Consider the following 12,880-nt stretch of genomic DNA (forward strand, 5'->3'; position numbering starts at 1 on the left):
CCGTTCTCTTCCCCTTTTGTAACACTGTTTCGAAACATTGATCTAATAAAACACGTCTTTGTCTTGACCCACCGACGAGAACTCGTCCTTTCTCTTCACTAGTTTATTGACAGTCTCAGTTTAAACAGTTGGCGCCCACCGTGGGGCAGACAGAGTAGCGTCAACAAAAGATCATGACTCGACCCGACTCGCCGTCAGACGACGACTCGCCGGTGACTGAAGGCGCTCCAACAGCAGCAGCCTTCGCAGAAACCATACTCGAGAGGATGGCGCAGCAAGACGCCGCCCAGAAGGCGACAACAGAGCAACTCGTCGCCATCGCCGCCATTTTAGCTCCGTTGGCCGGGGGCTCAGGAGATCCGGCTACGACTATCCGAAAACAACTGTTCGACACTTACAGAACAGCCAGTGCCGGAAACCCCACAAACATGGATGCCGTACAGGTCCAAACGCCCGGCGGCATCGATCTCGTCACTATCCGAGAACTCGCCGAGCTTAAGCAATCAGTCCTGGACATGAAAGACCGGATGCTTGAAGGGCCTACTTCAGCACCGCTGATCAAACGCGTCCTCGCCGAAACCTTAAAAACCCCTTTTTCTCGGAAGATCACCGACGTTCGTTACCGGCCGACCGAAAAAATTTGCCTTCCGACGTAAGCCAGAAAGGCGGACCCAACAGATCACATCACGATGGGTCGAACCAACTTCTCCGAAGAAGAAAGGGACGCCGGTTACTGTCCTCTCTTCGTCAAAAGTCTTCAAGGACCGGCCCTCTGGTGGTTCACTGGATTGGAGCGAGACTCCATCAACGACTTTCACGACCTGACGACTGCATTCCTCAAGCAGTGCATTATGTTTACAAGACAAGGAGCGACTTTGTCTGACCTTTGGAATCTATCTCAAGGATCGAGCCAAAGCCTCCGCGACTTCATGGAAAAGTTCAAAGCAGTCGCCTCGAAAGTGCAAGTCCCCGACAGTGTCGCCGTCGACCCGCTAATGAATACCCTCTACTTCAAGTCCTTGTTTCGCGAGGACCTCTACAGAAATCCTACCACCTCGCTCCAGGATGCTATCGCTAGGTCGAACAACTTCATCCGTATGGAGGAAGATACAACAGCGATACTCAAGAAACTGAACACGGCAGCCAAACCGGAAACCGCCCCGAAAGCTCCCGAGGCACGCCAAGAACCCCGTTAGCACACCTCTGGCAACAAACCTAACCAGACGAAGAGTTTCGTCTATGTGGTCGAAGATAAAAACCCGCCTCCTGGACGACTGTCGTCGTACGCGAAAAAGGTTGGAACGTCTGGGAAAACGATGAGAAGCCGCAAACCTCTTTGACGCCTTCAACTTCAAGTCCTGGGTCAGCTGAGCCAAATCTGTGGTGCAGCTTCCATAAATCTAAAGCACATGATACAAGGAGTTGCATGCATTTGGTCGATGCCCTTATCTCATCTTATGAAAAGGGGACATCCAACGTCGAGCTGCCCAACCCTAGGCCAAACAACACCAAGAGCTGGAGCAAAAGCAAAGAAAACAAAGCTCACAAGAATCATGATAAGTCTGGAACTCGGCCAAAGCATACGGAGGATGACAAGCCAGAAGAGCAGGACGAAGATGAGGGCGAAGCACAAGTCGAAGAAGAGCAACCTCGTCGACGTGTCCAAGTCATCCTCGCACGACCAAGTTCCCCCTCGGATGAAAAAGAGGACAAACAAGTCCATGACTCGCACGAGTACTCCAGTAAGCGACCAAACGAGAGCGTCGGGTCAGAAGGGTCGAACGACTTGAGAAACAAGCTCAGAAGAAAGTCGCAGACAACTGATCGCACACACGACCACACGGCAATCTACGCTCAATCATCGAAAAGTCCAAGGCTAGGAAAATCGAGGACTCAAATGCTCGATTTCACCTCAGGCCACGAGTCATCGATCTTCGCGATAAGCTCAACTCTAAATCAGAAGATTTCAGGATCAAGCTCAATCGACCAAAGTGTTCAGATTTACGACGAAGGCTCGAGGAGGTGAAATCCAAGAGTTTCAACAAACACAAATATGTTATCAAAGACACGTCCGTCGCCAAGGACTTACCCGTTGTCGAAGACTCGCCTAGCGACTTGAGAACTCAATTGAGAAACAAACGAGTCGTCGAATCGAATTTCTTAAACGTAATCATGGGTGGCTCACCTCCTTGCGGTGATTCTGTCCGGTCAGTAAAGGATCATCGACGACAGGCAATAACCTCGAAGAAATGGCCATCGAAACCTAAAAATGATCCCTCGATCACTTTCTCACCAGACGATGCCATCGGCGTCCACCTACCTCACAACGACCCCCTACTAGTCGAAGTAGGAATCGCGAAGTGTGACGTCGCTAAAGTTTTGATCGATAATGGTAGTTCAGTCGATTTGATCTTTCGAGACACGCTCGATAAGATGGGAGTCGACTTGCGCAACATGAAACCATCATCTCGCTCCCTCACAGGGTTCAACGGAGCTTCTGAGACAATGATCGGGACGATCAAACTCCCCGTCTACGCATGCGGAGTGACACGCACAGTCAAGTTCTCAGTCATCCGAACGAAGGCTCCTTACAACGCGATCCTCAGAACCCCCTGGTTACATTCTGTTAAGGCAGTGTCCTCGACGTACCATCAGTGCGTGAAATTTCCAGGACCAAACGTTCAGGTGCAGACGCTTCGCGGAGACCAGCAGGCCGCTCGCGACCTACTCATTGCGACGGTGAAGATGCAACAATCGAATCCCCGCATCAACGCGGTAGCAAAGCAAATTCAACCTCAAAAAGACGATATCCTAGAAGTCACCATCGACGACTCTGACGAGAGCAAAGTAGTTCGAGTCGGAGCCTTCCTCGACGAAGAGATGCAACGTACAATCATTGACTTCCTCAAGAAGAACGCATCAACGTTCGCTTGGGCGACATCGGATATGAAAGGAATAAACCCCGCCATCACATCCCACGAGCTGAATGTCGATCCAACCGTCAAGCCCGTTCGCCAGAAGAGACGCAAGCTCAGCCACGACAGAAGCAAAGCTGTCAACGAAGAAGTTGAGCGACTCCTCGCAGCCGGCTCAATCACAGAGGTGCGATACCCTGAGTCGCTAGCTAACCCGGTCGTCGTCAAGAAGAAGAACGGAAAGTGGCGCGTCTGCGTCGACTTTACCGATTTGAACAAGGCTTTCCCAAAAGACAGTTATCCGCTCCCGCAAATCGATAGACTCGTTGAGTCGACTGCCGGAAACGAGCTCCTGGCTTTCATGGATGCATTCTCGGGCTACAATCAGATCACGATGCATCCGAATGATCAAGAGAAGACTGCGTTCATCACTGATAGAGGAACTTACTGTTACAAAGTAATGCCGTTCGATCTTAAGAACGCCGGTGCGACTTACCAAAGACTCGTCAATCGAATGTTCGCCGAGAAACTGGGGAACACGATGGAGGTCTACATCGACGACATGCTGGTAAATTCATTCCGCGCAACGGACTATCTAGACCATCTTAGAGAATGCTTCAAAACGTTGAACGAATATGGCATGAAACTCAATCCAGCCAAGTGCACCTTCGGCGTCACCTCAGGAGAGTTTTTGGGATACATCGTCACCCAGTGAGGAATTGAGGCAAATCCTAAACAGATCACCGCCATACTCGACCTCCCCAGTCCAAAAACCAGCAGAGAAGTCCAGCGACTCACGGGAAGAATCGCAGCCCTGAATCGCTTCATTTCCAGATCTACGGATAAATGCCTTCCCTTCTACGAGCTGTTGCAAGGGAACAAACGTTTCGTTTGGGACGAGAAGTGCGAGGAGGCGTTCAAACAACTCAAGGAGTATCTTACGACTCCTCCCGTATTGTCAAGGAGTATCTTACGACTCGTCCGAGAGGATCGAGGAGAGCAGAAGCCTATCTTCTGCACGAGCAAGCGCATTACTAATCCGGAAACTCGATACCCCACCCTCGAGAGGATGGCCCTCGCCGTTGTAACGTCGGCAAGAAAGCTGCGTCCTTACTTCCAGTCGCATACAATTGAAGTACTGACTAATCAACCGCTTCGAACGGTGATGCAAAATACAAATCAATCTGGACGGCTATCGAAGTGGGCTATCGAGCTCAGCTAGCACGACATTGTTTTCAAGAATCGAACAGCTGCAAAATCTCAAGTCCTCGCAGATTTCCTCGTCGAGCTCGCGCCAGAGCTCGAGCAAGATCTAATCCTTCCAAGTCAAAATTGGATACTCCACGTCGACGGATCGTCAACAAACAAAGGATCAGGAGCGGGAGTACAACTGCAATCCCCAACAGGAGAGTTAATCAGACAGTCGTTCAGCTTCGGCTTCGCCGCTTCGAACAATGAAGCAGAGTATGAGTCGTTGATCGCAGGACTACGACTCGCCAAGGCAGTCAAGGTAAAACGCCTCAGCGCGTACTGCGACTCCCAACTCGTAACCAGTCAGTTCAGTGGCGACTACAACGCCCGTAACGAATGGATGGATGCATACCTCAAGACCGTTCAAGCACTCGCCAAAGACTTTGAATTCTACAAACTCACCAAAGTCCCCGGAGGAGAGAACGTGTGCGCTGATGCCCTCGCTGCCCTAGGTAGCAGACTGCGCGATCAGGTGAAACGTACCATTCCTATCCACAAGATTGACAAACCAAGCAACGATCTACCTCCTAATGAGACCACCGTCGTAGCATCAATAACCGAAGCCACGCCCATGGATCAAGTCCTCAAAGCGGAATCAGCTGACGCCACCGACTGGAGGACGGAATTTATCGACTACTTGGTTGATGGAAAGCTACCTCCCGAGAAATGGATTGCGAGACGGCTCAAGACGCGGAGTGCCCATTACGTCGTCCTCGATGGAGAGCTCCATAGATGGACCGCAACCAAGGTGCTTCTGAAGTGCATCAACGGTGAGGAGACGCACCTAGTCATGGCTGAAACGCACGAAGGCGCTGCAGTAAATCACTCTGGAGAAAGACAATTGGGTATGGGCTTAGCCTTCCCAAAAGGCCTGCAAGACAATTATCCAGTCACATGATTACAACAAAGAAAGTCAGCTCGTCGACTCGCGAGCAGACGATCGGCTTGGCTCTAGACTACTTTTGGGCGGCGAGACGACTGACTGAACGTCATCGGCTCGACGACTTGACTCAGAGGCCTGACGCCCCGGCCCAATCACTCGAGGAGGCCCATCGAGACAGAGTGCATTAGGTCAACGAGCATTTGTCTATAAAAGGAGGAGGAAAGGCAACAAGTGGGAGATCCGCAAATTACTACACACACACTTTCGGCTAGACTTAGGGTTTTACATCTTACATCTCGCCGACTTGTACGGTCCGACGAACTTATCTTCGCCGGACTATTTCATCCGTTCTCTTCCCCTTTTGTAACACTGTTTCGAATCATTGATCTAATAAAACATGTCTTTGTCTTGACCCACCGACGAGAACTCGTCCTTTCTCTTCACTAGTTTATTGACAGTGTCAGTTTAAACATTTAGGTAGTTTCTCTTACAATTGTTGAACTTTGAGTGGATTAAACTCTCTCTCTCTTATTGGAGTATATGCTATATATTGGGTGTCGTTGGTCTATCTTAACCTTTGTACACACGAGCAGTTGAATTTCCCCTTCGACTTGACACCGTTACGTACGCATCATATTACTCTTTCTTTCAAACTCTTACTCTCATTTTATCTTTTCGTTCTATAAATAAACGAGTTTTACTAGCGCTTGATTTTAGGAGATAATATTTTCAAGAAAATCTATACAAACTTACTATTTGTCCATGCTATATTTTAAAACCATATTATTATCATTTTTCATAGTTGGACTTGGATCTACGTATCATAAAAAAAAAAAGTTTCTATATGGAAAAATTTATACTCATTCTGTTCCTAAAAGATCCATGTTTTAGAATTTTCATAGTTTTTAATAAAACATATTAAAACTTAGTTATAAATACATAGTTTTTTGTAATTTTATATTTCATATATTTTTAAACCAATAAGATTTTAAGAAATGCAACTAATGTTCTAGAACTTCACAATTTTTCATTATTAGTAGACAAAAATTACATTGGAAATATAAAATATGTATCTTTTTGAAAAAAAAGTTTTCTCTAGAATATGGATCTTTTAAGAACGGAGAAAGCATGATTCAAGCTTCAATGCTTAATATTTTATTCGGAATAATGATTGTATGTATGATTGTTAACCGGTCTGAAAACGTGAATCGAAGAGATCTATGAACAGAATTATTTGTGACTTTAACTATCTTCGAAACTCTAAGTCTCTAACCAATAATCCAGTCTTTATTTTGTAAAATATCATCATTTTTGTCTCCAAAATTTAAATGCCTAAATAACTGAAACAATACAGTTAAATGATCTAGAAACTTCGTCTTTCTAATATATTCACTAGAAACTTGCAATCTAATTATGTGGAACTTCTTTCATGTCAAGGACTAAGTTTTCAAAGGCAAAACCTAAGCACAACCCGCTGATATTTTTAGAGAGTTTCGAAACAACGTCTTTGATGACCGTTAGCTGAGACAACTTTCGGTGGTTGCAACCCCCATATGAAATCAAGAAAATGGTCCAAAACTTTTGTGGCCACTCTCCTCTCTAGTTTCACATATCCCTCACAAAAATATTTTACCATAAATGTCCTCATATATTGAGTTTACTACCAAAAACATTAGGGAACAAAGGAGATGAAGTCGAAGAAATGATTGCAGAGACGGGGATGCTGATGGTAGGCGTTCTTGGATTATGGGCTCGACTTGTTCGGAAGCCACTGCTTGAATTCACCGGAGAAGTTATACAAGTTGCCTCTGAAGTCATGTCTAGGATTGGTGTCCCAGATACAGCTTCCTATATTCCTCTTTCTTCTAGTACAAACATTGCATCTCCTCTCATCTCCCGAAGAAGGTGATATGAAAATGTATAGATGATAAGATGTTATATTGACGAGATTCGGCGATACAGATATAGGTTTTGCTTTCCATATTTGTAGGTTCTCAATTATATATAAGTATACATATTTAAATACGTTAAATCACTGATCTGGAACAGTTATACATACAAGAGTTTGAAGAATGCTAAGGAATCATACTTTATGTTGGTAGCATTCTTTCAAACTCTACAGACTCTTGTAGACTACATGGTTTGAGTGCGTGACTGGTATTAGTGATGTCTCATGTTCCTCTATCTACATCAGCTGAAAACTCAACCGCCGTAGACTACTAGAGAAAGTGCGAGACATCTCCAAAATGATTAGTGAGCAAATTTTATACAAATCGTTGACCATATGTGACAAGAACGTGATATCAACCGAGAATGAGTTATCGGGGTTTATTAGAAGCGGACGGCCCCGTCTCCACTAGACTACTTTAGATCCAGCGAATTGTTGGAATTCATACCGGTTTATAACAATTTATAAATCAACCTATGAATTTAGTTTGCCTAGATCTCATGCAAATACTGAAATGAATCTAGATCTTAGGGTTCCGAATATACCTGGTTATTCGCAGTGGAAAGATGAATAAACCAAGTCGAGATTTCAAGCACTCCAAACGTCGTGCCTCTATCGGTATCCACACGCACACAAACTAGATCGATACGGGATGCTAGTGCCGCAAGAACTTGACAACAACGAACTGTTCGTCTCTAATTCTCTTCGTTTAGGTTACGGCTTATGTCTCTAAACCTTATTAATACAACACCTTGTGCCTTTTATAATACACGTACAATAACCTTAATTAAGGGTTAATGGGCTTAGCCCAATCTATGAAGAGATTACATTAATCATTCTTCTCGTGTAATTGCAAACGAGCATAACACATATGCATATATACATATAACATTTTATACTGTACATATCATATTACTTTAAACCTAAAATATTATTGATCTAGTTTGCTTAGGTGTGTGACCCTATAGGATCATATAATATTAGCAATGAATTCTTAATTCATAAATTATAAGTGGTTTCTAGCAAAACATTATAACCACCTAATATTATACGACTGTCGAATCTCGACGTTACGACTATAACTAGAGTAAGTACAAATGATTTTAGGACATTCCCAACAATCTCCCACTTGTACTAGAATCATCTATTCTCATAATCCCTTTGTCTCTATATATTGATCTCAGCATAAGGCAAGAACTTGTGTCATCCTTATTAAGCTAGATCACGTTTATCGAACTCTGATTTATACTGATAAAACAAATGACTGGCATTCACCTCGTTTGAGCACGGCCATGCATTTCTCAGTATCAAATCTTCGATAGGCCCAAAGATATGTATCTCCCGTTATATGGGAGGGACAAATTTCATCTTGTTCCATCCATGTTCCTTACAAACTTCGTAGAACACCTAATCAATGCCTTTATAATCACCAGTTACGGCTGACGTTTGACAAGGTCAAAGTGAACTAATCCACAAGGAAAGAATCATGACGAACTCAGGTCTAAGGACTATACTCTATAGTCGTAATGAAAAACTCTTATGACACTCATATAACAATCTTGCAGAGTTCTCATAGCGGGTCAGTCCGATCATGTGTTCTCTAACACATATCCATGTGATTGACTTCAATACCACATATTGAATGACTCCATGAAACTTAGTCATCAATCACCTCACATACTAGACATGCTTGGTTATTAATGTCCCATGTTAACAACCTTGACTAGGGACCTAAATAACTTATATCATCTTTCACTTATAGGGTTTCATGATCAAGTCACGTACTTGATGACCTACAAGAATGATATAAATTAGTTTGGGACTTTTATTTAATTATCCAATAATCAAATAAATCTGAAACAATTTCATTAGTTTGAATACATAATCAAACGTATGTCAATATGAACATCAAATCATAAAAATAAAGTCTCCCACTAAAATCAAGATCACATCTTAATATACTTAATACCCAGTATGACTCTCATACTTAGGCCATGGAAGAGGCCTGGTCAATGGATCAACAACATTTGCATCCATTGAGACTATTCTGTGGTGCTTTGCTTGGAACTCTTCCAACTCACCGCTCCTCCATTAGAACAAAAGATGAAACCAACTTGTGATCAAAAACCATCTTTGTCATTTTGAAAAACTGCCATCACTGTAACCACTTACAGCAAGCTCGTCACTTTCTCCATAGACCAAATTTATCCTTATATTTCTTAAATACTTGAGGATAATCTTGACCTTATGTCCAGTGAATTTCACCTGGATCAGAATGGTATCGACTTTTTATACTCAAAGCACATGTGTTTCTACTCATGTGCTCTTGCTCATCATGTGTACAAGGACACTGAGTCTTGCTGAGAGTTATGTCATGAGACATTGGTAAGAAGCCTTTCTTGGAATCATGCATTTTGAATATGTCCAAGACCTTATCGATATAAGTATCTTGACATAATCCAATATGCTTATTTAATCTATCTCTATAGATTATTGTTCCAAGAATATGTGCAGCTAGTCCCATGTCTTTCATTTAGAAAAAGAACCTCGTGCGTTTCTAGAACTCCTTCGAACTGTACTTTACTCCCTCTGTTCTTCTTGGAAAGAAAATGTCTCTCTAGAAAACACCACTATGAGCAACAAACACTTTGTTCTCGGTGGGGTTGTAAAAGTAATAATCCTTGGTTTCTTTAAGACAACCAATAAAGTAATGTTCATCATATTTGGGTCCAAGCTTATCAGTAAACATACGTTTGTCATAAGCATCAGAACCCTAACTTTTGAGAAAAAGACAAATTTGGAACCTTTCCAGTCCACATCTCATATGGTGTCTTCTCGACTGACTTTGATGGACATCTACTTAGCGTAAACGCAGACGTTTCTAGAGTGTGTCCCCAAAGGGGTAATGGAAAATCTGCATGACTCATCATTGACCGAACCATATCCAGTAAAGTTCGGTTTCTCCTTTCAAATACACCATTCAACTGTGGTGTTCCCGGAGGAGTGAGTTGTGAAACAATTCCGCATTTTCTCAGATGATCATTAAACGATTGACTCAAATATTCTCCACCTCGATTGGATCGAAGAGTTTTAATTTTCTTGTCAAACTTATTTTGTACATCATTATGAAAATCTTTGAACTTTTCAAAAGATTCAGACTTATGTTTCTAAATAAACATAACCATGAAGTACTGATACTTTCCTCTAATATTTATACTCATTGGTCCACATACATCAGTATGTGTAAGTTCCAATAAGTTTTTATCTCTTTTACCGTTTCCAGTAAAATGAGCTTTAGTCATTTTACCCAACAAACAAGATTCACATTTTTCATGTGATTCGTAATCAAATGAGCTTAAAAGTCCATCACTATGAAGCTTTTAAATGTGATTCTAACTTATGCTGCCCAAACGATAATGCCAAAGGAAAGTTTGATTCTTGCCATTAGACTTGAATCTTTTGGTACTAATGTTATAAACATGCATGTTTTGGTCTAGAATATAAATTCCATTCTCTAATGGACCGCTACCATAAAAGATATCACAATTATTAAATAAACAACGCTTGTTTTTAATCGAAATGAAATCTTTCCGAATTCAAACAATGAATAATATTTCTGCTTATAGCAGGTACATAGTAGCAATTCTTAGTTTCCAAAACCATGCATAAAGACAAAGACAAATGAAATATTCCTACAACTAATGCAGCAACTCTTGCTCCATTTCCCACACGCAGGTCCACTTGTCCTTTCCTCAAGATTCTAATGTTGTTTAGGCCCTGCATATTTCTACAAATATGAGCATCACAACCGGCATCAAATACCAAAGTAGAAGAATCAGAAATAGTAACATTTACTTTTATAACATAAATACCTGAAGATGACGTTTCAGAAATCTTCTTCTTTTTCAGATCTTCCAAGTATTTCTCACAGTTTCTTTTTCAATGTCCAGAACCATTACAATAATGGCACTTATCAACATTAGAAGGACCCGACTTAAACTTAGGAGAAGGCTCAAGCTTGCTTGGATTCGCAATCCAGCCTGACTTACCCTTTCCTTTGTTCTTACCTTGTTTCTTAAACTTGTTACCCCCTTGTACCATAAGAACATTTGGGGTATCCTTCTTGATGTTGGGTTCAGCTGTTTTAAGCATCCCATGCAACTCAGTCAAAGTCTTTGTCAAGTTGTTCATGTTGTAGTTCATAACAAACTGATCATAGCTTGACGGCAATGACTGTAGAATGAAATCAGTCGCCAACTCTTGGCTGATAGGACAATCCAACTTAGCCAAGTTATCAATATAACCCATCATCTTGATGACATGTGGACTAACTGGACCATCTATTGGTAGCTTGCACTCAATGAGAGACTTAACCGTTTGGTATCTCTCAGTTCGAGCTTGCTCCTGAAACATACCTTTCAGGCTAGTGATCATGTCAATTGGTGAATCCACGTTCTCATATTGCTTCTGCAAATCTGAGTTCATGGTTGCCAACATAAGACAACACACATCGACCCTATCACTGACATGCTTATCATAAGCAGTTCTTTCAGCATGTTGGACATTGGTCTTAGGTTTTTCAGGAAGAACCTTCTCTAGGACATAGTCCTTTTTCTCCTGTTTGAGAACAATTCTCAGGTTTCGATACCATTCAAGGAAGTTTGACCCATTCAATTTGTCCTTCTCAAGGACATATCGTAATGAGAATGAACAGTGGGGAGTTGACATTTCTGAAATAGAAGAGTGGGAAATGTTAATATGATGTTCAGGAATTAAAGAAATCTCAACAATTAAGAAAACTCATATTATATTCTAAACATTTTCTCAAATTGAATATAATAATCCAAGATCCATATTTCACTAAAATCCGAGTGAGCTTTGGCTCATCGCCCGAATATAAAGCTATTTAGGTAAGCAACACTTTGCTAATGATTTGTTACGGGCTATTTCGGTTGCTTAATGGGCCTTTAAGCTAATTAAATTACTAATCTCGTGAGATTTTCCTTACATTCTTTGTGTTCAAACCTACTGCTAAAACCAAGTGAACTGAACCAAAATAGTATGTAAAAATTGACATCAAATTGTAATTCAGATTATTCACTGTTCCTTTAATAGACATTTAATCCGACATAACTTCCAAATTCTTTTATAAAAAATACAGAATTCAAACAACAACCAAAACTAGTGATCATATAATCCACTTTTAATCCCTACTACTCTCTTGTTGTGATTAATCATCTTTTGGACGACAAAAGTTATCTGTTGGAGCGACGGAGAAAATATATTATATACCGTCAGAAAATTGTCAGCATTTAATCTTTTTGTTCAGATAATGAAAATGTTACAAAATATCAAGAAGAAAATAATGAATCTTCATTTCTCGATATCCTTTGACAAGAACTCAAGAAGTATAAGAAGACAAGTAGATACAATTGATCAATCACGTGACCCACATTAATAATAACCATAATACTGCCTAATAACTTCTTGTATAATTATTACGAACAGAACTTCCCTATGACTATTCTTGAATTGGTTCCAACAAGTAGTTTATACCTTTTGGTCATAGTCTTGTGATATCATTTAATGAAGCATATGTTCTAACCAACAGATGAAGTTTCTCGGTGATTAGCCACTTTACCATCATTAATGATTTATACTTTCCAACCTTATACACACCATTTATCCAACAAAACAATAATTACGTTTGTATATTTCGTGTTTTAAACTATTAATATTCGCAAGTCTAGATAACTGAATTGTGGACGATAGGTTTTTAGACTGATGTAACAAATAGTATTTTTTAATTTAGTTTTATTTTATCAGCATAGTGAGTGGTGGTTATCGTGTTAGCATCGAAATCACATGTCGACATGTCGTAGT

General features: G+C 41.4%; 2 protein-coding genes across 2 annotated transcripts; one reads left to right on the forward strand and one right to left on the reverse strand.

The window, feature by feature from the left end:
• Positions 1–2,172: 2,172 nt before the first annotated feature.
• Positions 2,173–5,064, forward strand: LOC106373200. Its single transcript, XM_013813412.2, has 3 exons — positions 2,173–3,483; positions 3,655–4,050; positions 4,156–5,064. The coding sequence occupies exons 1-3, from the start codon at positions 2,173–2,175 to the stop codon at positions 5,062–5,064; spliced, it is 2,616 nt and encodes an 871-aa protein (XP_013668866.2).
• Positions 5,065–10,936: 5,872 nt separating this feature from the next.
• On the reverse strand, positions 10,937–11,725 carry LOC125579837. The gene has a single exon (XM_048743709.1). The coding sequence runs from the start codon at positions 11,723–11,725 to the stop codon at positions 10,937–10,939; it is 789 nt and encodes a 262-aa protein (XP_048599666.1).
• Positions 11,726–12,880: the final 1,155 nt, after the last annotated feature.

The sequence above is a fragment of the Brassica napus genome, chromosome C1 (genome assembly GCF_020379485.1).
Source record: "Brassica napus cultivar Da-Ae chromosome C1, Da-Ae, whole genome shotgun sequence".
Classification (NCBI taxonomy): domain Eukaryota; kingdom Viridiplantae; phylum Streptophyta; class Magnoliopsida; order Brassicales; family Brassicaceae; genus Brassica; species Brassica napus.